Source organism: Pelophylax lessonae (assembly GCF_965119305.1).
Source record: "Pelophylax lessonae genome assembly, chromosome: 11".
Lineage (NCBI taxonomy): Eukaryota > Metazoa > Chordata > Amphibia > Anura > Ranidae > Pelophylax > Pelophylax lessonae.
In genome coordinates, this window is record NC_138778.1 from 11,790,751 (window position 1) to 11,815,900 (window position 25,150).

General features: G+C 45.9%; 1 protein-coding gene across 4 annotated transcripts in view; it reads left to right on the forward strand.

Moving 5' to 3' along the window:
• Positions 1–25,150, forward strand: part of SPAG9 (sperm associated antigen 9) — a 125,689-nt gene that overhangs the window by 35,150 nt on the left and 65,389 nt on the right. For 3 of the 4 annotated variants that reach the window (XM_082272420.1, XM_082272422.1, XM_082272421.1), the window contains exons 3-4: positions 1,738–1,808; positions 12,686–12,780. In XM_082272420.1, coding sequence (XP_082128546.1) covers positions 1,738–1,808; positions 12,686–12,780 — 166 coding nt within the window. Of the gene's footprint in view, positions 1–1,737; positions 1,809–12,685; positions 12,781–16,095; positions 16,514–25,150 lie in introns of those variants that run through there. The other variant, XM_082272423.1, reaches the window with a different exon arrangement.

Consider the following 25,150-nt stretch of genomic DNA (forward strand, 5'->3'; position numbering starts at 1 on the left):
GATGTTTTGAAACTATATTTCCCATGATGATTAACTACATTGCAGAGTGCATGAGCATCATGGGAAATGTAGTTCCAAAACATCTGGGGTGCCAAGGTTCACCATCACTGATCTATAGGCACAAGTTGCAGAGGAGGGTTTAGTTCCTCTTTAACCACTTTACCGCTGCTCACTGAGCTGCTACTGCGGCAAAGTGGCTCGCTAACGTCTGGGGACGTAGACCTACGTCGCTGGACTCCTCCCCTCGTGGGCGGCGCGCGCGCCACCGGAGGCCCGCTCCTGCTGTATTCAGTCACAGCGGGAGTCGGGCCAGGGGAGGAGAGGCGGTGATCACCGCTGCTCTTCCCCGATCGTCAGGGAATCGAGTGTGGAGATCCGCCCGCCTGTGTAAACAAAGCGGGCGGATCTCCTAAGTGACAGACAGGGTCAGATTGCAGGGTTCAGCATAGCTGAACATGCAATCTGTCCTTGTGTCACTCAGTCACCTCCCCCCCACACACGTCAGTAAGCACCAGGCATACATTAACCCCTCCCTCTCCAATAAAAATTAACCCCTTCCCTGCCAGTGTCATTTTTACAGTAACAGTGCATATGTATAGCACTGATTACTGTAGTAATGTCACTGGTACCCCCAAAAGTGTCAAAAATGTCAGTCAAGGGTCCGATCTGTCCGCTGGAGTGTCGCAGTCCCGCAAAAAAAAAAAATCGCAGATCGCCGCCATTACTCGTTAAAAAAAAAAAAAAACACCAAAAATGACAGAAATCTTTCCCGCAATGTCGCAGTCCTGCTAAAAAAAAAAAAAAAAAATCGCAGATCGCCGCCATTACTAGTAAAAAAAAATACAAAAGACAAATCTTTCCCGTAGTTAGTAAACGCAATAACTTTTGCGCAAACCAATCAAAATACGCTTAATGCAATTTTTTTCTACCAAAAATATGTAGCAGAAAACAAATTGGCCTAAAATGATAAAAAATTTTGATTTTTACATTTTTTTGGGGGGGGGAATTTCATATAAAAAAATGTGAAAAATATTGTTATTTTTTCAAAATTGTCGCTCTTTTTTTTGTTTATAGCGCAAAAAGTAAAAATCGCACAGGTGATCAAATACCACCAAAAGAAAGCTCTGTTTGTGGGAAAAAAAGTACGTAAATTTCGTTTTGGGTACCGCGTTGCATGACCGCGCAATTGTCCGTTAAAGTCGCACAGTGTCGAATCGCAAAAAGTGGCCGAGACGTAAGACAGCAAAATCCTCCGGTGGTAAAGTGGTTAAAGTGGTGTGACTTGGGGCCATAGTAGAGTAGATGTTCCAGGTAAAATGGCGCCCCCTTCAGTACTGCGGGTAGTATAGGAAATCAGTCTAACGAGCATTGTGTGAGGCGCTCCGATGGACTTGGAGGAGATACTGGTAGTATTCCATATATAATATTTTTCTATTGGTCTGGAGTCACATGTGGGTTGGTATGGGTCGGTGTTGGACCCCATACTTCTCCTGGCATACAGGGGGATTGGAATGAGGATGGTCCTAGAATTTAAGCCAATGTGGTTTTCATTTCTACAGACAACCTGATGCAGCTCTGCCATTACCAGAACATTCTATAAATCCACCGCCCCGTTCTCTGCACAAATCTCTTTACTGTTTCACAGCAACTTTTCCATTTTCCTTGTGATTTTCTTTGTTTGCATTTTTTTTTAGCTGTAAAAATGAACGACACCGAGTAATCTATTCATCTTTACAGTTAGTCGATTGGAGGAGAGAGAGGCAGAGCTGAAGAAAGAATATAACGCCCTCCACCAGCGACATTCAGAGGTAGGGGTCCGCCATTTTTTTTATTACGTACAACAAATAAAATAATCAGCGCACAGTGAGCATGATGGAAATGGGGAGGGACGGGGACTGCACAACGCAGTATGTGAGGATCAACGCTCTTCACAATAGTGCACGTCCTTAAAGTAAGGGGACCAGATTTTTAAAATGCAATCCGGGGACATATTTATTTATATTTATTGGCGAATGGTACAGAACTACATAATACAAAGAGCGCTGGGCACAGGACTGCAGAAAAAGAGCGCTGGGTACAGGGCTGCATAATGCACAGAGCGCTGGGCACAGGACTGCATAATACACAGAGCGCTGGGCACAGGGCGGCATAATACACAGAGCGCTGGGCACAGGACTGCATAATACACAGTGCTGGGCACAGGGCTGCATAGAACACAGAGCGCTGGGCACAGGGCTGCATAGAACACAGAGCGCTGGGCACAGGACTGCATAGAACACAGAGCACTGGGCACAGGGCGGCATAATACACAGAGCGCTGGGCACAGGGCGGCATAATACACAGAGCGCTGGGCACAGGGCGGCATAATACACAGAGCGCTGGGCACAGGGCGGCATAATACACAGCGCTGGGCACTGGACTGCATAATACACAGAGCGCTGGGCACAGGGCTGCATAATGCACAGAGCGCTGGGCACAGGGCTGCATAATGCACAGAGCGCTGGGCACAGGGCTGCATAATGCACAGAGCGTTGGGCACAGGGCTGCATAATGCCCAGAGCGCTGGGCACAGGGCTGCATAATGCACAGAGCGCTGGGCACAGGGCTGCATAATGCACAGAGCGCTGGGCACAGGGCTGCATAATGCACAGAGCGCTGGGCACAGGGCTGCATAATACACAGAGCGCTGGGCACAGGGCTGCATAATACACAGAGCGCTGGGCACAGGACTGCATAATGCACAGGACTGCATAATGCACAGAGCGCTGGGCACAGGGCTGCATAATACACAGAGCGCTGGGCACAGGGCTGCATAATACACAGAGCGCTGGGCGCAGGACTACATAATACACAGAGTGTAGGGCAAAGGACTGCTTAATATAAAGGAGGGTGTTGGGCATAGACTGCAGGGATCAGAGGTTTGCTATGCACAGAGGACACTTCTGCCCCCACATCCATAGCTCACCACTGCACCCTTCTCTCACAGATTATCTCTGCAGCCACCTCTTAGCCCTTCCCCCACAACAGCTAAACTCTCCATCTCTCCATGCAGCTGCATCAGCTCTGACCCCTCCTCCCCCACTGCCCTCATCTGTATACAAACTACAACCCCCCCCCCCAATCTGCTCACCTCCTGGTCTCAGCCCTCCACACAGTAAATTTGTGGCTCTGCCTCTCCTCTACTGAACAGCAGCAGGAGCGTCAGTGAGATCGTCCAGCAGGGGGCGTCTGCATCTGAGCCACCAGGCTGTTGCTCAGCCAGCATGGGATGCCCTGTCTACATTAATCCGGCCCTGATCCCGGGGACAGACTTGGTCCGGGGACAGCGTCCTCAATCCCGGGACTGTCCCTGGAAACCCGGGACTTCTGGTCACCCTACCTTAAGGAAGTCCTTATAATGAAGTCTATTGGGTGATGACTACACTGCTAGGACGGCTGCCAGCTCTGAAAAGAGCTAGAAGAAACTCTGTGAACAGACAAGGGTAGGGGAAAAGAGCAGCGCCATCTAAGTGTAGTAAAAAAACATTTTATTGAGCAAACCGTATATGTAACTCACAAGATGTTGGTAAGGATGCACAGGGAAGTAAGTGGTGGTGGAGTAGGAGGAAAGGAGTGCAGCCATTGGCCCCCGGCTGTGTCGTGGTTCCCGGCACTTCCTGGATCTTCGGCGCCTCCACCTCAATAGATGTCGTCACGTCCGGTATGAGCAGGGGAATGCGCGCGCTCAGAGCATGCGTTGCGCCTTCATCAGGCATTTTTTGTTACGTGAATACTGGGCCTCGAGTTTGCACTGTTAGAAATCCAACAGAAGATGAAGGTTGACCAACTCAACCACAACCTAAAAAAAAATCGACTTTTGTTCCGGCTCACACTATGACATCAGACATCACATATAATTCGGAAAATCACATGCAATGTCTGTGTGATGCGAATTCAGCCATACAGATTTGCATCGAATTGGGACACAACTCGCACAGGACCCTTTTTTGGGTCCACAACCGAATCGGATCGCATGGTGGCTCACACGTATGCGATCCGATTCATGTCCGAACTGACAGTCCGCACTGTGATATGCGATTTGATCTGGGGGTGCCGTTAACTTTGTATTGACACTCCCAGCGATTTGCATATGGCAGTGTGAACTGCCTGCGATTTTAATGCGATGCGGGAACCCGCAGTGTATTCGCAGGTTTCCTGCATCGCATATGTGTGAACCGGCACTTCCAGGCCCAATATGGAAGACCACACACACTTATATAAAACATAATAAAAATGTATTAGTATTCATTAAAGGGGATTTAGGCTACGTTCACATGTGGGCGTAGCGGATCGCAGGCAGAATCACTGCGATTCTGCCCGCGATCCAGAAATCATTGTAAATCCCGGGACGCCTGTGCATTGCCCGTGATTTGCAATAGCACCCCAAACGCTGTGTGATGTTGCCGCGATTTCCCCCTGCCGAATCGCGGTAACATCGCGCAAACAGAATAGCAGGACGCATAACGCCCCAAAGAAGCTCTTGTACCTTTTTTGGGCGTCATGCGTCCCGCGATTTTGTTTGCGCAATGTTACCGCGATTCGGCAGGGGGAAACCGCGGCAACATCGCACAGCGTATGGGGAGCCATTGCAAATCACGGGCAACGCACAGGCGTCCCGCGATTTGAAATGATTTCCGTATCGCAGGCGGAATCGCGGTGATTCTGCCCTGATCCGCTACGCCCACATGTGAACGTAGCCTTAAACCCTGGGTTTTTTTTTGTTTTTAAAAAAAAAAAAAAAAAAAAAAAAAAGGAACATGCCTATACTTTCCTATAGAGGAGCTCTGGAAACGTCAAAACAAAATCGCACACAAAGCCCGATCACATTGGGTCACGCAGGCCGTCCTTACTTTTGACTCTTTGATAAATGAGGTTTATTTAATACAGTGTCTTTGCACCTTAGACATGGCAACTATGTGGTAACCCCCCCCCCTACCCCCCCCCCCCCCCAGTTTAAAGCAGAACTCCAGTCTGTGAAACATTCGATAGCAAAATGCTGCTCCTGGTGGGCCAAGCGCCACTATCCTCCACTCCTCCACACCCTTCAGAAATTTGGGGGGGCCAGCCCTGTTTGTTTAAGGGCCAGTTCACACCATAGAAAGAAACGCAGTCTGGATGCAATCCAGATGCTTTTCTACATGTGCGTTTCTGATGTGTTTTTTTTCTGTAACCGGAACGCCCTGAAACTGCAAGCACTGGTGTGAACTATGCTATTGAAAACCGTATAACCGACTTTCCATGTGTTTTTGATGCAGGAAAAAAAAAAAAACCACTGGACTGCATGTGGTGTGAACTGGCCCTAACTTTATATATAGTGCACAATCCACAGATCCAGACGGCTGCACTTTGGAAAACATCCAACTTTATTGTAGTAATAAAAGCACTCTATTATATCACTGTAACACAATGGGGGCAGAGGAAAGTCATCTCATTTCCCCGTAATTCAGTGGTTAATCATAACTACTATGATCATCATGACTATCGTGGCTACTATGATTAACATGACTACTATGATTAACATGGCTACTATAATCATCATGAATATCATGGCTACTATGACCATCATGGCTACTATGACCATCATGGCTACTATGACCATCATGGCTACTATGACCATCATGGCTACTATGACTATCATGGCTACTATGACTATCATGGCTACTATGACCATCATGGCTACTATGACCATCATGGCTACTATGACCATCATGGCTACTATCATGGCTACTATGACCATCATGGCTACTATGACCATCATGGCTACTATGACCATCATGGCTACTATGACCATCATGGCTACTATCATGGCTACTATGACCATCATGGCTACTATGACCATCATGGCTACTATGACCATCATGGCTACTATGACCATCATGGCTACTATGACCATCATGGCTACTATGATCATCATGGCTACTATGATCATCATGGCTACTATGATCATCATGGCTACTATCATCATGGCTACTATGACCATCATGGCTACTATGACCATCATGGCTACTATGACGGCTACTATCATGGCTACTATGACCATCATGGCTACTATCATGGCTACTATGACCATCATGGCTACTATGACCATCATGGCTACTATGACCATCATGGCTACTATGACCATCATGGCTACTATGACCATCATGGCTACTATGACCATCATGGCTACTATGACCATCATGGCTACTAAGTCATAGTAGCCATGATGGTCATAGTAGTCATGATGGTCATAGCCATGATGGTCAATCATGGCTACTATGACCATCTTGGCTACTATGACCATCTTGGCTACTATGACCATCTTGGCTACTATGACCATCTTGGCTACTATCATCATGACTACTATGACCATCATGGCTACTAAGTCATAGTAGCCATGATGGTCATAGTAGCCATGATGGTCATAGTAGCCATGATGGTCATAGTAGCCATGATGGTCATAGTAGCCATGATGGTCATAGTAGCCATGATGGTCCTAGTAGTCATGATGGTCATAGTAGCCATGATGGTCATAGTAGCCATGATGGTCATAGCCATGATGGTCAATCATGGCTACTATGATCGTCGTGACTACGCTGATCATCATAAAAAAACAAAAAAAAAAGCACTCTAAGTGCAGACAAATTTATTATAAAATAAGAACAATAGCTGTAGCAACTCACAAGATGCCACGGTTATTCAGGCTTTTTTTGCATCAAATATTATATGGAGCTCCTCTAGGCGGTGCCATCTATCCATACTACAGGCATTATGTGTGTGTGTGTGTGTATATATGTGTGTATATATATAATATAATTTGTGTATATAATATATAATATATATATTTGTGTGTTTTCACGCTGATCATCATGGCTACTGTCACTATCATGGCTACTATGACCATCATGGTGTTACAGTGCTATATTAGAGTGATTTTATTACTACAATTACCGTAAGTTGGATGTTTTTTTCGGATCGGTGGATTGTACGCTGTGAATATTATAATAGCATTTGTTGATACCTCCAGAATTTTCATTTGCCTTCCAGAGCTGCCGCATGTCCGCAGTCAGCATGTAAACAATCATTGGGGTTTCATACCACATGTCACCCGGCTGTACCATGATGTCACGCAGCCCCTCCCTCCCCTGGCGGTGTCCTTTAGTCATGGAGTCCAGAGGTGATGTAAAAGAATTCCCTTTTCTGATAAAAGGCGCGATTGATTGATTGCAACTTGCAGCTAACTTTGGTTCAGTCGCACCCATTGAATAACCTCTTCTAGTTCTACAACTGCAGCTTGCATTGGCCCTTTCACCGCCCAAGGACTCCCCAAAATTGTAAAGTCTCAGAGAATCCTGGGAGGTGTCGTTTTAGTAAATTACGTGCGTAGCGAATTCTTCCTGACTACAGATACAGCGTCGCACCACCGCGCAATTATTAAGGGGGGTCATTAAGGGGGTAAAACCTTCTGGAGCTGAAGTGGTTAAATAGCATATAATCAAACCCTAAGTCCCGGTTCACACATATGCGATGCGGGAACCCTGCGAATCCACTGCGGGTTCCCGCATCGCACTCGACTCGCAGGCAGTTCACACTGCCATATGCGAGTTGCTGGGGGTGTCAATACAAAGTTAATGACACCCCCAGATCAGTTTGCATATCGCAGTGAGAACTGTCAGTTCGAACATGAATCGGATCGCATAGATGTGAACACCCATGTGATCTGATTCTGGTGCGGACCCAAAAAAGGGTCCTGTGCGAGTTGTGTCCGAATCCAATGCAAATTCAGCCATACAATCTGTATGGCTGAATTTGCATTGCACAGACATCGCATGTGATTTGCAGAGCAGTGCAGTGCGAATCACATGCGATGTCTGTCATCACATATATGTGAACCGGCACTTAATGTATTTAATCAGTTCCTCTCTAGAACTTTTTTTTTTCTTTTTGCACACGTTAAATGCCAAATTTTTTTGCTGTAAAATGATTTATAACCCCTAGAACGTGTTTTCTAAATGCAGAGGACTTGTAGAATCAGCTGATAATAGGTGCATTTTTTTATGTCACGTGATATTCTGATATTTGCACAACTGTTTATCAAGTTTAAATTTTCAGAAAAAACATACACCAAAGTGAACTTTATTTTACACAAACACAATTTAATTCCTATTTTTTTATTTTTTTTTCTTGTGCAAATCGAGGTAGTGAAGAGTAAACAGATATCAGATATGTTGAGCCTCAAATCTTTGTGCCTGCCATGTGATGAAAAACTGCGATGCCATTAATTATCAGTAGGTGGCGCTTGAAATGCCTTTACAGTTTTCATAGTTTAAGGCCTCCTGTACACTGGAAGTTTGGCCGTCTCTCTTAGACGTCTTACTTCCTGGCAGCAGCGTTTGTCACTTGTAAACGTGTGTAACACATTCAGGCACGTAAAGCGCTTTGGCATTAATTTCATTAGCCAGACAAATTATTTATTCTAGCCATTAAAATTAATGAACACTCATTAGTGGCCATCAGTGCCTCCTTATTGGTGGCCGCCAGTGCCTCCTTATTGGTGGCCGCCAGTGCCTCCTTATTGGTGGCCGCCAGTGCCTCCTTATTGGTGGCCGCCAGTGCCTCCTTATTGGTGGCCGCCAGTGCCTCCTTATTGGTGGCCGCCAGTGCCTCCTTATTGGTGGCCGCCAGTGCCGACTTATTGGTGGCCGCCAGTGCCTCCTTTTTAGTGCCCATCGGTGCAGCCTCAGTAGTGCCCATCGGTGCAGCCTCAGTAGTGCCCATCGGTGCAGCCTCAGTAGTGCCCATCGGTGCAGCCTCAGTAGTGCCCATCGGTGCAGCCTCAGTAGTGCCCATCGGTGCAGCCTCAGTAGTGCCCATCGGTGCAGCCTCAGTAGTGCCCATCGGTGCAGCCTCATCAGTGAAGAAGAAAAATTACTTGTTGTTTTTCAAAGTTTTATAACCGAAACTAGGAAAACAGTTTTTTGTTTTTGGGTACAGGTGTCCCCGCAGCCCCGCATAATGGCAGGTAATGCGGCTGTGGAGGAGTCTCACTTACCTGCTCACTTACCTGTTCCTGAGGCATGTATGGCCTTTCCCGAGGGGCAGCGGCGCATGCGCAGTGACATGTTGGCGCCAGGCGGCGCCGTTTTTAAATCTAAGGCGCCCCAGGAGCACATTGGGCCGGCCGCGTTTAAGTGACACTGGTGCGGCCACGGATGCTCCCCCCCCCCCCCCCCAGATTTTTCTGCCGGTGCGGCTGGCACCCCCAGCACCCCCCACGCTACGCCACTGGTGTATGGCCAGCATTAGATCTCCATCCAGAACTCTCATGGCAAAGGTAGATGGATACCCCATACAAATCAATGGAAGAGGCACCATAGTGTAAAACCGTAATTTATTAACCACTCACCGCAAATCGCCGTAGCTGTATGCCGGCTGCAAGAAGTGGTTGTACCGGGATGGTGCCTCTAGCTAGCAGCATCATCCCGGTACCATTTTTTTAGAGCCGGCGGTTGGCTTACCGGCGGTAACGACCGATGCTGCTCAAGAGCCGCTCGGTCGTTACCCCAGCGAGCGGCTCTAGTTGGAGTCCCGATCAACGCCCGATGTGGCTTTGATCGAGTCTCTCTCTCCGTTGATCGGGTCTCTCTCTCCGTTGATGTAACTGGGAGGCGGCGTCCATGGGTTACTCGGCTGCTAACGGCACCAAATTTAAAAAGTGACAATTTTCAGAAATGCAGTTTTTCGGCTTTTTCAATACATTGACGTGCAGTGGAAGGGTTTGAGGTATTTTAGACCCCCGATCCCTCCATAAAGAGTACCTGTCACTGCATATTACTGTCACAAGGGATGTTTACATTGCTTGTGACAGCAATAAAAATGATCAGATTTTTTTTTTTTTTTAAAACCTGTACTAAAATTAAAAAAAAAAAAAAATAAAATTGGGGAAAAAATAATTTTTGAACCGTCGCCGTGAGCTTGCGCACGAAAGAAAATGTAAACGGAAGTTGCGCCTGCAAATTAAATCGCTGTTCAAATCACACATGTGAGGTATTGCCGCTATCGCCAGAGCGAGAGCAATGATTAAAAAAAATAGAGCTATTCTCTAACTCTAAACTGGTAACCGTTAAAATTTTTTAAAGCGTCGCCTATGGAGATTTTTATTGACCGTAGTTTGTCGCCATTCCGCGGGTGTGCGCAATTTTAAACCGTAACATGTTGGGTAGCTATTTACTCGGCGTGACATCATCTTTCACAATATAGAAAGAAAATGGCTAACTTAACTGATAAATGATAACTGAGTGTTATCATTGTGGGAACAGAATTTGTATTTGCAGCAGCTTTGATGTGTTTGAATGCGGTCACTGAGTGTTTTATACATCACTTTGGCAGCGCGAAGCTCCATTATTCTAGAATGTAAAAGTAGCGACACTCCTGTGACATCATAAAAATATTAATAAACTTTTATATAGTGCTTCTCAGAGCACTTTACATACTGAATTCCCAGCACTGCATTCTCTCTGTGCCCATTATGAGGGGTTCCCACCATCCCTGTGCTGAGTTCCCGGGTCTGTACACCTGCTGTATCCCATTATGAGGGGTTCCCACCATCCCTGTGCTGAGTTCCCGGGTCTGTACACCCGCTGTGCCCATTATGAGGGGTTCCCACCATCCCTGTGCGGAGCTCCTGGGTCTGTACACCTGCTGTGCCCATTATGAGGGGTTCCCACCATCCCTGTGCTGAGTTCTCGGGTCTGTACACCTGCTGTGCCCATTATGAGGGGTTCCCACCATCCCTGTGCTGAGTTCCCGGGTCTGTACACCTGCTGTGCCCATTATGAGGGGTTCCCACCATCCCTGTGCTGAGTTCCCGGGTCTATACACCTGCTGTGCCCATTATGAGGGGTTCCCGCCATCCCTGTGCTGAGTTCCCGGGTCTGTACACCCGCTGTGCCCATTATGAGGGGTTCCCACCATCCCTGTGCGGAGCTCCTGGGTCTGTACACCTGCTGTGCCCATTATGAGGGGTTCCCACCATCCCTGTGCTGAGTTCTCGGGTCTGTACACCTGCTGTGCCCATTATGAGGGGTTCCCACCATCCCTGTGCTGAGTTCCCGGGTCTGTACACCTGCTGTGCCCATTATGAGGGGTTCCCACCATCCCTGTGCTGAGTTCCCGGGTCTGTACACCTGCTGTACCCATTATGAGGGGTTCCCACCATCCCTGTGCTGAGTTCCTGGGTCTGTACACCTACTGTGCCCATTATGAGGGGTTCCCACCATCCCTGTGCTGAGTTCCTGGGTCTGTACACCTACTGTGCCCATTATGAGGGGTTCCCACCATCCCTGTGCTGAGTTCCTGGGTCTGTACACCTACTGTGCCCATTATGAGGGGTTCCCACCATCCCTGTGCTGAATTTTTCATATTATAGAGAATATAACGAAGGATTAGGTCGACCCCCATGGTGTTGGGGAACAGAGCCAGGATCAGTTACGGGGGGGACCCTTGCTATTGGAGTCGCCCAAAATTCATACAACCCCCCCCCCCCCCACAAGCTCCACCTACAACTGAAACGCCACTTTTGGGTGGATGAGCCCAATTCCTCCTTTATTGAATTGTATTGTAACTGTATTGTCTTTCCTTATATTGTAAAGTGCTGCGCAAACTGTTGGCGCTATATAAATCCTCTATAATAATAATAACAAATCCTGAATAATATCATAATTTAATCATAATAGATCCTGAATAATAATAATAAATCCTGAATAATATCATAATATTTTAATAATAATAATAATAATAATAATAATAATAGATCCTGAATAATAATATCATTTAATAATAATAATATATCCTGTATAATAATAATAAATCCTTAATAATAATAATCCTGAATAATAATAATAATAAATCCTGAATAATATCATAATATTTTAATAATAATAATAATAATAATAGATCCTGAATAATATCATAATTTAATAATGATAATAGATCCTGTATAATAATAATAAATCCTTAATAATAATAATCCTGAATAATTATAATATAATAATAATAATAAATCCTGAATAATATCATAATTTAATAATAGTAAACCCTGAATAATAATAATGATAATAAATCCTAAATAATTTAATAATAATAGATCCTGAATAATAATAAATCCTGAATAATAATAATAATAATAATAATAAAATAATAATAAATCCTGAATAATATCATAATTTAATAATAGTAAACCCTGAATAATAATAATGATAATAAATCCTAAATAATTTAATAATAATAGATCCTGAATAATAATAATAAATCCTGAATAATAATAATAATAATAATAAAATAATAATAAATCCTGAATAATATCATAATTTAATAATAGTAAATCCTGAATAATAATAAATCCTAAATAATATCATAATAATTTAATAATTATAGATCCTGAATAATAATAATAATAAATCCTTAATAATAATAATAATAATAATAATAATAAATCATTAATAATAATAATATAATAATCCTGAATAATAATAATAAATCCTAAATAATAATATAATAATTTAATAATCCTAGATCCTGAATAATAATAATGAACATTTTCATTGCTTGTGCACTTTGGGGGAAAATGTCCATAAATATTAAACAATCATCTTTTATCTCTCACTAGATGATCCATAATTACATGGAACACCTGGAACGTACCAAACTGCAGCAGCTGATGTCATCCGATCAACTGGAATCTACCATGCAAAACAGAATTAGGTGAGATCAGTGCAAGTTTAATAGAGAAAGTGGGGGGGGGGAGGGGGATGTGCCTCTCACCCCCAGGCTGCTTTTGTCTATGGCAGAGAATACCACCATTGTATTTAAATCCTATAACAATGCCGGGGCTGATTCCGAAAATCTGTGTGCTGGGCTGGAATGTGGTGGGAGCCAGGCGGCGTGTAGCACCCTTTCCTCTCCAGAACACGGTCTCTTCCACCATCACCTACTATTATTATTATTATTATTATTATTATTATTGTTTTTGTTGTTATTATTGGTTGTTTTGTTCATACTTTATACATTTTTAACATTATTATTATTATTTTTTTATTTTTTGATGGAACTTTTTTTAGTTTTTTTTAACTTATTTTATTGCGTGATGTTTACTTGTTAGATTTTTCATTTCTAATATCAGGTGATATTTTTTGTTCCTTTATCCTGTTTGTTGTTATTTGTTTACTTTCCTGTGTTTGTATTTTTATGTGCTGCCTAGTTCCGGTTCACACTGCCACGACTTGTCAGGAGACTTTGGCGCCTGACAAGTCTCGGTCCATGCTGTGCAATGGAACCGTTCTAATAGGAGCGACTCAAATCACTCCGACTTAGAAAGAGGTTCCTGCACTACTTAGGGGCGACTTCGGAGCAACTTGCATTGACTTCTATTAGAGAATTAGTTTGCAAGCCGCAATGAAGTTGCGCTGCACGGGGCGGCTTCAAAGTCAGGGCGACTTTGAGTCGCCCCAGTGTGAACTGGCTCTAAGCCCTGGTCACACCTGAGCATATTTCAGCTGGTAAAACGCTCATCTCTGAAGTCTCAAAATGCCCAACAAGCAAAATCCCATTCATTTCAATGGCTCCTGTTCACATATGAGCATTTTGTCGCCTGAAGCAAAATGCCTGAAGCTTAAAATAGTACATGAGCGTCTTTTTTTGGCTGAATACAAGCGTTTTTGTTAGATATCAATGCCTGCCTCCAAACACCAAAAAAACGCCTGAAAAATGCCTGAGAAAAATCCCAAAAAAATGCCTGAGAAAAATCCCCCCCTAAAAATGCCTGAGAAAAATCCCCCCCTAAAAATGCCTGAGAAAAATCCCCCCCTAAAAATGCCTGAGAAAAATCCCCCCCTAAAAATGCCTGAGAAAGATGCGCTCAGGTGTGAATGGAGCCTAAGTGCCGGTTCACACACATATGCGATGCATTGAAATCGCAGGCAGTACACACTGCCATATGTGAATCGCTGGGGGTGTCAATACAGAGTTAAAGACACCCCCAGATCAGTTTGCATATCGCAGTGCGAATTGTCAGTTCGGACATGAATTTGGGGGGGGTCCGGTGCGTCCCTATTCTCCATTACAGGTACGAATCGGGTCCACATTTTTGCCTGAATTGGAGCCAAAGACGAATGGGACCTTTTTTAGTGCGGACCGCGGCCGCCCCGGAGATGTGTGAACCGGCTCCATTGTCTGTCTGTGTGTGGGTTGCGCTCTCTGTGTGTGTGGGTTGCGCTCTCTGTGTGTGTGTGGGTTGCGCTCTGTGTGTGTGTGTGTGGGTTGCGCTCTCTGTGTGTGTGGGTTGCGCTCTCTGTGTGTGTGGGTTGCGCTCTGTGTGTGTGTGGGTTGCGCTGTCTGTCTGTGTGTGTGGGTTGCGCTGTGTGTGTGTGTGTGTGTGTGTGTGTGTGTGTGTGTGTGTGTGTGTGTGGGTTGCGCTCTGTCTGTCTGTGGATTGCGCTCTGTCTGTCTGTGGATTGCGCTCTGTCTGTCTGTGGATTGCGCTCTGTCTGTCTGTGTGGGTGTTGCGCTCTGTCTGTCTGTGTGTGGGTTGCTCTCTTGTCTGTGTGTGGGTGTTGCGCTCTGTCTGTGTGGGTGTTGCGCTCTGTCTGTCTGTGTGTGTGTTGCTCTCTTGTCTGTGTGTGTGTTGCTCTCTTGTCTGTGTGTGGGTTGCTCTCTTGTCTGTGTGTGGGTGTTGCGCTCTGTCTGTGTGTGGGTTGCGCTCTGTCTGTCTGTGTGTGGGTTGCTCTCTTGTCTGTGTGTGGGTTGCTCTCTTGTCTGTGTGTGGGTGTTGCGCTCTGTCTGTCTGTGTGTGTGTTGCGCTCTGTCTGTCTGTGTGTGTGTTGCGCTCTGTCTGTCTGTGTGTGTGGGTTGCGCTCTTGTCTGTGTGTGTGGGTTGCGCTCGTGTGTGTGTGTGTGGGTTGCGCTCTGTGTGTGTGTATGTGGGTTGCGCTCTGTGTGTGTGTGTGGGTGTGGGTTGCGCTCTGTGTGTGCGTGTGTGTGTGTGTGTGTGTGGGTTGCGCTCTGTGTGCGTGTGTGGGTTGCGCTCTGTGTGCGTGTGTGGGTTGCGCTCTGTGTGTGTGTGTGGGTTGCGCTCTGTGTGTGGGTTGCGCTCTGTGTGTGGGTTGCGCTCTGTGTGTGGGTTGCGCTCTGTGTGTGGGTTGCGCTCTGTCTGCGTGTGTGGGTTGCGCTCTGTGTGTGTGTGGGTTGCGCTGTCTGTCTGTGTGTGTGTGTGTGTGTCGGTGTTGCGCTCTGTCTGCGTGTGTTGTGCTCTGTCTGTGTGTGTGTGTGTGTGTGTTGTGCTCTGTGTGTGTGTGTTGCGCTCTGTCTGTCTGTGTGTGTGTGTGGGTTGCGCTCTCTGTGTGTGTGTGGGTGTTGCGCTCTGTCTGTCTGTGTGTGTGTGTGTGTTGCGCTCTGTCTGTCTGTGTGTGTGTGTGTGTGTGTGTGTGTGGGTTGCGCTCTGTCTGCGTGTGTTGTGCTCTGTGTGTGTGTGTTGTGCTCTGTGTGTGTGTGTTGTGCTCTGTGTGTGTGTGTTGTGCTCTGTCTGTGTGTGTGTGTGTCGGTGTTGCGCTCTGTCTGCGTGTGTTGTGCTCTGTCTGTGTGTTGCGCTCTGTCTGTCTGTGTGTGTGTGTGGGTTGCGCTCTCTGTGTGTGTGTGTGTTGCGCTCTGTCTGTCTGTGTGTGTGTGTGTGTGTTGCGCTGCGCTCTGTCTGTCTGTGTGTGTGTGTGTGTGTGTGTGGGTTGCGCTGCGCTCTGTCTGTCTGTGTGTGTGTGTGTGTGGGTTGCGCTCTGTCTGCGTGTGTTGTGCTCTGTGTGTGTGTGTGTTGTGCTCTGTCTGTCTGTGTGTGTGTGTGTGTGTTGCGCTCTGTCTGCGTGTGTTGTGCTCTGTGTGTGTGTGTGTTGTGCTCTGTCTGTCTGTGTGTCTGTGTGTGTGTGTGTGTGTTGCGCTCTGTCTGTGTTTGTTGCGCACGGATTGTCAGCATCCAGCAGCGGCTGCCTGTTCCTCCTCTGTGCTGGAGTCCCCTGATGGATAATGCGCATTGATTGGCTGCAGCTCAATACAGAGCATCTTCATCCCTTTCCCCGGGAGAGCCGGTGTAGAAGGGGAGGAGGGGAGGGGGGGGGAGGGATGATGTCATCGCTCGGAGTCTGCTGCAGGAGCACACACGCAGCAATGGGCTCTGGCATTGCTTTTTGTGGCACCAGCTGAATGACAGACCCTGAGCTCGGCCGGCGGACCCCCCTCGTTAGACGTGCGGCACCCTTGATCCCCCAGGCCTGCCACCATGCCAGCGCAGAGCCATGAGTCCCAGATGCATGCTACTCTTTGTGTTTGGCTTTGTTGGCGGGGCGGTGGTCATTAATTCTGCCATCCTGGTGTCGCTGTCTGTCCTGCTGCTCGTCCATTTCTCCTTCTCCGCCGGCCTGCCGGCCCTCACCGAGACCCTTCCCAGGATCCTCAGGTACTTATTAACCCTTCGCCTCCCAGGGCATGCTCAGCCGCCCAGCTGCACTGACTTCATTGTTTTTATGTGGTTTGATTGATCCCCCTGCCGAGCGTACGGATCGCCGCTTTCTGTATTCGTGCGTCTCTGTCCTGCGTATTTATTGCTTGCTTTTGTTTTTATTGCTCTTTGCATTTAATGCAAAATGTACTTTATATGCCGCTGTAATGGAGTCGTCCAGCTCGGCCCTTACAGGCCGGACTCATCCAAAGTTTAAAGGTTGCCGCAGTGAGGACGGTGAAATGGAAAGGAGGTCGGTCGTACGTTACCGGATCTGAGATATCGGCTGACCTTGAGCTGAAATGCAGAGCGCCAGACACGGCGGCAACTTTCTCCAGTGACAGCGCGTCCTGCGTCTCTGCGGAGACCATTGGGATGACTGACGTTTGACACGGCTAAAGCTGATTACCGCCGTCTCTGCGCTGGCAGCCGGTCACTCTGTCTCCTTCGCTCTGTGATCTCTGCTAACTGGAGATTGGTCATTTTATTGGCAAGAGTGGCGAATGGATGGTTACTGCGCCTCCCCGAAATCTTAGTGGTGTGCGGCCCTTGGGGGCCAGAGTTGGACAAGTTTGGCTTGTGATAGTATACAGAATTTGGATATTTTGCTTTCTGTATCATCAGTATCGTGTGGCATTTATAACGGTTTTGTCGCTTTGTTTCCCGGATTTCTGACCTGTGTATGTGACATTGTTCTGCCTTGTTGCGATTTATTATTATTGTATTATATTTTATATTATTTATATATTTTAGATTATTTTTTTTTTATATGATCATTTATAGATTTTAGATTATTTTTTATATATTTTGTTATTTATTTTATATTCTTGTTATATTTTGTTATAATTTTATATATTTTAGATTATTATTTCTATATTTATTTTAGATTAATATTTATATATTTGATGTTATTTATTTTATATTCTTGTTATATTTTAAGTTATTATTTATTTTATATTTAAATATTTTATAATGTTTATTTCATATTGTTATATTTTAGACTATCATTTATACATTTTAGAATATTATTTCTATATTTTATATTCTTGTTAGATTTTATCATGAATATATTTTATACTATTTATTTTATATTAATTTTTAAATATTTTAGAATATTTAATATTCTTGGTATATTTTGGAGTATTATTTTTACATTTTAAATATTCTATATTATTTTTTTATATTACTATTTATATAGTTTAAATTATTTATATTTTATCATTTATATATTTTAGATTATTATTTAGTTTGGATTATCATTAAAATATTTTATAATGTTTATTTCATATTCTTGTTAAATTTTAGATTATTGTTCATAAATTTTAGATTATTATTTCTATATTATTTTTAAATTATTTATATATTTTAGATTTATTTTATATGCTTGTTATATTTTAAATTATTATTTATTTATATATTTATTTTATAATGTATATATAAAATTTTACATTATTTTATTTTATATTCTTGTTCTATTTTTATTACACAGGAGTTATATAGACCCAGCAGTTTTTGCAGTGCTTGGGAGACAGAACAGTTAGAAAACAATTCCATACTTGCGATTCGCAAATGTTGATAATGCGATGTGTTGAAGTATTTTTTCATTGGCTCTGTTAATATCCTATATCGGTCGCATTGCCTACTGGTGCTGAATTGTTTTTTGTTTTTGTACTTGCATATATAAACTTTAATAAAAAGAAGTTTAAAAAGAAAACAATTTAATACAAGAGGGTAGGAGGGCCCTGTCCCCCAGAGCTTACAATCTAGTGGAGTTCAATGTAATATGTCTGATATCCTGCACTGGGATCACCTCCGAGGACGTTCCATTTTGAATGCAGTGTAATATGAGTTTGATGCGGTCGTTGCGTATTTATAATTATGATGATTTTTTTTTTTTTTTGTAGTTCAGTATTTTTTTTTTTTTGGTTTTCATTGTTCGTTTGTGGTTTGCCCTAAAGCGGAATTAGACCCAAAACCAAAAATATAATACGTTGTAGCCTACCAATCATTAAATGTAGCGGCTGCATTCGTTTTCCTTTTTTTGTCTTTTTTCTCTGTTTCACCTGATAATCTGGCCAGTAGCTCACCTCCTGTACTAGAGCCTCTCTATTCTATTTATAGGGGGAGCATAGGAGACACAGCAGCCTTGTCAGTGGGTGGGGGGGGGGGGGTGTTAAATTTATTAGCAGATTTAGATACAGTAGCAAACTGAAGTCAAACTCCTGCTCACACTTTATAATCAGTTTCAGCAAACTTTGTTTTCCTTTTTGGGGTAAAGGTTTTACATGAGTACATAAATGCTGATCATTGTGCGTGCCTCCTGTAATTTTAAATGGTTTGTATAATCCCTGTAAACTGATACATTCTGCTGGAGAGCTTGTGCTTTTGAAAACAGACTTACTAGCTGGATCACCAGATGAAAATAGACAAAAGAGAGCCTTGCTTTTGGGTTTGATTCTGCTTTAACATTGCGAATTGCTGTAGTCCATAGCAAAATCAGTTACCTCTTTTCAAGTTGGTATGCTTGCTATTGGTATTGCCAGCAGAGGTGCAGCATCCAGCCTTGCTGCCAGCAACCTGTCAAACTCTGAAAGGCTGACAGCTGCTGTGGCTGCATGGGGCTGGACAGAGCAGCTAGCTGTACTAACACTTAGGACAGTATACACCCAATGTCCAGAACACCAGCATTCTCCCTTGTCCAGCCACTGCAGCTGTCAGTCTCCCTTGTCCGGCCACTGCAGCTGTCAGTCTCCCTTGTCCGGCCACTGCAGCTGTCAGTCTCCCTTGTCCGGCCACTGCAGCTGTCAGTCTCCCTTGTCCGGCCACTGCAGCTGTCAGTCTCCCTTGTCCGGCCACTGCAGCTGTCAGTCTCCCTTGTCCGGCCACTGCAGCTGTCAGTCTCCCTTGTCCGGCCACTGCAGCTGTCAGTCTCCCTTGTCCGGCCACTGCAGCTGTCAGTCTCCCTTGTCCAGCCACTGCAGCTGTCAGTCTCCCTTGTCCAGCCACTGCAGCTGTCAGTCTCCCTTGTCCAGCCACTGCAGCTGTCAGTCTCCCTTATGTCCAGCCACTGCAGCTGTCAGTCTCCCTTATGTCCAGCCACTGCAGCTGTCAGTCTCCCTTATGTCCAGCCACTGCAGCTGTCAGTCTCCCTTATGTCCAGCCACTGCAGCTGTCAGTCTCCCTTATGTCCAGGCACTGCAGCTGTCGGCCTCCCTTGTCCGGCCACTGCAGCTGTCGGTCTCCCTTGTCCGGCCACTGCAGCTGTCAGTCTCCCTTGTCCGGCCACTGCAGCTGTCAGTCTCCCTTGTCCGGCCACTGCAGCTGTCAGTCTCCCTTGTCCGGCCACTGCAGCTGTCGGTCTCCCTTATGTCCAGCCACTGCAGCTGTCGGTCTCCCTTATGTCCAGCCACTGCAGCTGTCGGTCTCCCTTATGTCCAGCCACTGCAGCTGTCGGTCTCCCTTATGTCCAGGCACTGCAGCTGTCGGTCTCCCTTGTCCAGGCACTGCAGCTGTCGGTCTCCCTTGTCCAGGCACTGCAGCTGTCGGTCTCCCTTCTGTCCAGCCACTGCAGCTGTCGGTCTCCCTTATGTCCAGGCACTGCAGCTGTCGGTCTCCCTTATGTCCAGCCACTGCAGCTGTCGGTCTCCCTTATGTCCAGCCACTGCAGCTGTCGGTCTCCCTTATGTCCAGGCACTGCAGCTGTCGGTCTCCCTTGTCCAGGCACTGCAGCTGTCGGTCTCCCTTGTCCAGGCACTGCAGCTGTCGGTCTCCCTTCTGTCCAGCCACTGCAGCTGTCGGTCTCCCTTATGTCCAGCCACTGCAGCTGTCGGTCTCCCTTATGTCCAGGCACTGCAGCTGTCGGTCTCCCTTATGTCCAGGCACTGCAGCTGTCGGTCTCCCTTATGTCCAGGCACTGCAGCTGTCGGTCTCCCTTATGTCCAGGCACTGCAGCTGTCGGTCTCTCCCTTGTCCAGGCACTGCAGCTGTCGGTCTTTCCCTTGTCCAGGCACTGCAGCTGTCGGTCTCTCCCTTGTCCGGCCACTGCAGCTGTCGGTCTCTCCCTTGTCCGGCCACTGCAGCTGTCGGTCTCTCCCTTGTCCGGCCACTGCAGCTGTCGGTCTCTCCCTTGTCCGGCCACTGCAGCTGTCGGTCTCTCCCTTGTCCGGCCACTGCAGCTGTCGGTCTCTCCCTTGTCCCACAGTGTCTTAGTAACGTCCGAACAACAAGGCAGGACAGGATGATGCCATCGCTGGGAGTTTTGTTGACCAGGCTTCAGGAGGTGTGTAAATGACCTACATAGCAAGGCCATTATCCAACTTAGGCCACAGCTGACCGTTTGTTTTTATCTACCGGCGCCCCTAACCTGCATAAGCTGATTTTTGGTAAAGGTGAACTATGCCTATGTTCGCAAAGTGTAACATTTTGGGAAGGTTTATAAAGATGGAATTTGCCTTTATCTGGGTTTGCTCTCTGTGTGAGTTTCCGGCAGTTTGACTTGTCAATCATCATGTGTTGGACAATTCGTCTTCTCATTTTAACCATTTTTGAAGTGAAGTGGAAATAACCTAAAAACCTGACTGAACTGTAGAGAATTTTCACCAACCCAAACCTAGAAAAAGGCCTCACTGTTTTTTTTTTTTTTTTCTTCATTCTGCTGTATTTTGCTGTCTTTTCACCCAGTTTTCCCTAAAGGGTTGGTTTATCTTTACCAAAAAAACTCCTCTTGAGGGGCACCTGTACTAACTGCAGCTCTGACCAAAGTTGAAAAATACCCTTGCTATAGGTGTAGGCTGTTTACGTACTTCATGAAGCCTGACTGGAATACTCCCAGGATATTGCTAAGAGAGGCCTGGTCATTACTGCTCACCTCTACCATCACAGGAGCGAACTCTCAAATGCTGAGCTCAGAGCTACTACATCAGGAGAGATAGAGAGCATGTGAGGGGGTTTGAAGCGGAGAAAGAGCTCACTTCTGTAATGGTGGAGGTGAGCAATAACGACTAGGCCTCACTTAGCAACATCCTTGGAAACATTCTGGGAGTATTCCAGTCAGGATTCATGAGGTACATAAACGGCTTACACCTATAGCAAGGGCATTATGTACCTCATGAAGCCTGACTGGAATACTTCCAGGATGTTGCTAAGAGAGACCTAGTCATTACTGCTCACCTCCACTGTCACAGGAGCGAGCTCTCAAACGCTGATCTCAGAAATAGTGCATCATTGGAGAGCGAGATCATGTGAGGAGGTTTGAATCAGAGAAAGAGCTCACTCCTGTGCTGGTTGAGGTGAGCCCTAATAGCTAGGCCTCTCTTAGCAACATTCTTAGACACGTCCTGGGAGTATTTCAGGCGGCCTTCATGAGGTACATAAATGGCCTACACCTATAGCAAGGGAATTATGTACCTCACGAAGCCTGAATGGAATACTCTCAGGATGTTGCTAAGAGAGACCTAGTCGTTACTACTGACCTCCGTTGTCACAGGAGTGAGCTCTAAAATGCTGAGCTAAGAGCTACTGCATCAGGGGAGAGAAAGATCATGTGAGGAGTTTTGAATCAGAGAAAGAGCTCACTCCTGTGATGGTTGAGGTGAGCTGTAATAGCTAGGCCTCTCTTAGCAACATCCTTAGAAAAATCCTGGGAGTATTTCAGTCAGGCTTCATGAGGTATGCAAATTGCCTACCCCAATAGCAGAAGCATTATTCAACTTTATTTAGAGCTGCAGTTTGTTTTCTATCTACAAAGTTGAATAATGCCCCTTCTATAGGTGTAGGCCAATTGCGTACCTCCTAAAGCCTGACCGGAATACTCCCAGGAAGTTTCTAAGGATGTTGCTAAGAGAGGCCTAGTCATCACTGCTCACCTCTACTATCACAGGAGCAAGCTCTCAAACTCTGAGCTCAGAGCTACTACATTAGGGGAGAGCGAGAGCATATGACGGGCTTGGATCAGAGAAGGAGCTCACTCGTGATGGAAGTAGTGAGCAGTAAAAGCTAGGCCTCACTTAGCAATGTTTTGTGAATGCTCCTGTCAGGCTTCATCAGGTACATAAATGGCCTACACCTTTAGCAAGAGCATTATTCAACTTTAGTCAGAGCTGCACAGTTCGTTTTCATCTACAAAGTTCAATAATGTCCCTTCTATCGGTGTAGGCCAATTACGTACCTCCTAAAGCCTGACCGGAATACTCCAAGGAAGTTTCTAAGGATGTTGCTAAGAGAGGCCTTGTCATCACTGCTCACCTCCACCATCACAGGAGCGAGCTCTCAAGCTGAGCTCAGAGCTATTACATCAGGGGAGAACGAGCGCATATTACGGGGTTTAATTCAGTGAAGGAGCTCACTTGTGATGGAAGAAGAAGCTAGGCCTCACTTAGCAGTGTTTTGGGAATGCTCCAGTCAGGCTTCATCAGGTACGTAAATGGCCTACACTATAGTAAGAGCATTATTCAACTTTAGTCAGAGCTGCACAGTTCGTTTTTATCTACTAAGTTGAATAATGCCCTTTCTATAGGTTTAGGATGTTTTAGGTACCTCCTGAAGCCTGACTGAAAACTCCCAGGATATTTCTAAGGATGTTGCAAAGAAAGGCCTTGTCCCTACTGCTCACCCCCACCATCACAGGAGCGAGCTCTTAAACTCTGAGCTCAGAGCTACTGCATCAGGAGAGAGTGAGAACATGTGATGGGGTTTGATTCCGAGAAGGAGCTCACTCCTGTGATGGTGGAGGTGAGCAGTAACAACTAGGCCTCTCTTTGCAATGTCCTGGGAATAAGCTTTATGAAGTATGTAAACGGCCTACACCTATATAGGGTCCATTCACACTAGTGCGACTTGTCAGGCGACTTGGTCGCCTGACAAGTCGCGGTCGGTCGCTCGCCATTGAATAGTACAGGACCCGTTCTAATAGGAGCGACACAAGTCGCTCCGACTTAGAAAAAGGGTCCTGTACTACTTTGGGGCGACCTGGAGGCGACTTGCATTGACTTCAATTATATGATGTCCCTGCAAGTCGCGCCTTCACAGGTCGCCCCCAGTAAAGTCGTGTCGCACCAGTCTGAATGGGCGCATAAGGCATTATTTAACTTTGTAGATAAAAACAAACTTTGCACTATTTACATACTTGCTATTTACATACTTACTATTTACATACAGTACTTACATACAAGCCTGACTGGAATACTCCCGAGATGTTGTTAGGATGTTGCTAAGAGAGGCCCAGTAATTACTGCTCTCCTTCACCATAACAGGAGTGAGCTCCTTCTCATTGAAACCCCCTTACATGCTCTTTCTCCCCCCTGATGTAGTAGCTCTGAGCTCCACATTGGAGAGCTCGCTCCTGTGATGGTGGAGGTGAGCAGTAATGACTTGGCGTCTCTTAGCAACGTCCTGGCAGTATTCCAGACAGGCTTCATGAGGTATGTAAATGGCCTACACCAATATCAAGGGCATGAATTAAATTTAGTCAAAGCTGCACCGTTTGTTTTTATCTACAGACGCCCCTTATCTGCATAGGCAATTCTTTTGGTAAAGCTGAACAAACTTCAATCTTGCTTTATCCTGACTGAAATTTTATATGTGACTGGAAAACCTTTTACATAGTCTGACGCGTTTTGTGTTCTGTGATTCGGATATGGACAAAATATCGTCTGCGTACGATAAGTGACGAAAGGACAAGCAGAGCGCACAATTAGCTGATCCAGTGGCTGCGACTTAATGAAGTCACTTTTTATTAGTCAGGACGAGCTGCTGCCATCGTTAATTTGTGTGACCTTAATTCCTGGCGTGTCTCCCCCCCTGCTCACCCCCCCCCCCCAATAGCGGTGGGGCTGCGAGTCTTTTCTGGAAATGGAAACTGTCCATTGTCCCCCTGCCAACACAGCGGAGGAATTCAGCTTTTTGTGGAGCTCTCTGCTGGTTTGGAGGGTGTTTTTTGTCACCGTTTTTGTAATTTTTGCTTCTATTGTGGATGTTTTGTGTTGTTTTCATATACATAGGATTGCTTTAATTTGTGCAAGTCATGCAATCTGCTTTCTAGAAAGTTCTGCTAATGATAATAGGGAAAAGCAGCTTTCCTTAAGGCTACGTTCACATGTGGGCGCAGCGGATCAGGGCAGAATCACTGCTATTCTGCCCACGATCCGGAAATCATTGCAAATCGCGGGACGCCTGTGCGATGCCCGTGATTTGCAATGGCACCCCAAATGCTGTGCGATGTTGCCGCGATTTCCGCCTGCCGAATCGTGGTAACATCGCGCAAACAGAATCGTGGGACGCATGACGCCCAAAAAGCTTCTTTTGTGCGTCATGCGTCCCACGATTCTGTTTGCGCGATGTTACCGCGATTCGGCAGGGGGAAATCGCGGCAACATCGCACAGCGTTTGGGATGCCATTGCAAATCACGGGCATCACACGGGCGTCCCACGATTTGCATTGATTCCTGGATCGCGGGCAGAATCGCGGTGATTCTGCCCGTGATCCGCTGCGCCCACATGTGAACGTAGCCTGAAGGAGTTTCCATTGACCCGACACTGTTAGGAGAGACGCTAAGCAGCTTAAAGGACCAGTAACACCTATAACAAGGCTTTGTGGGG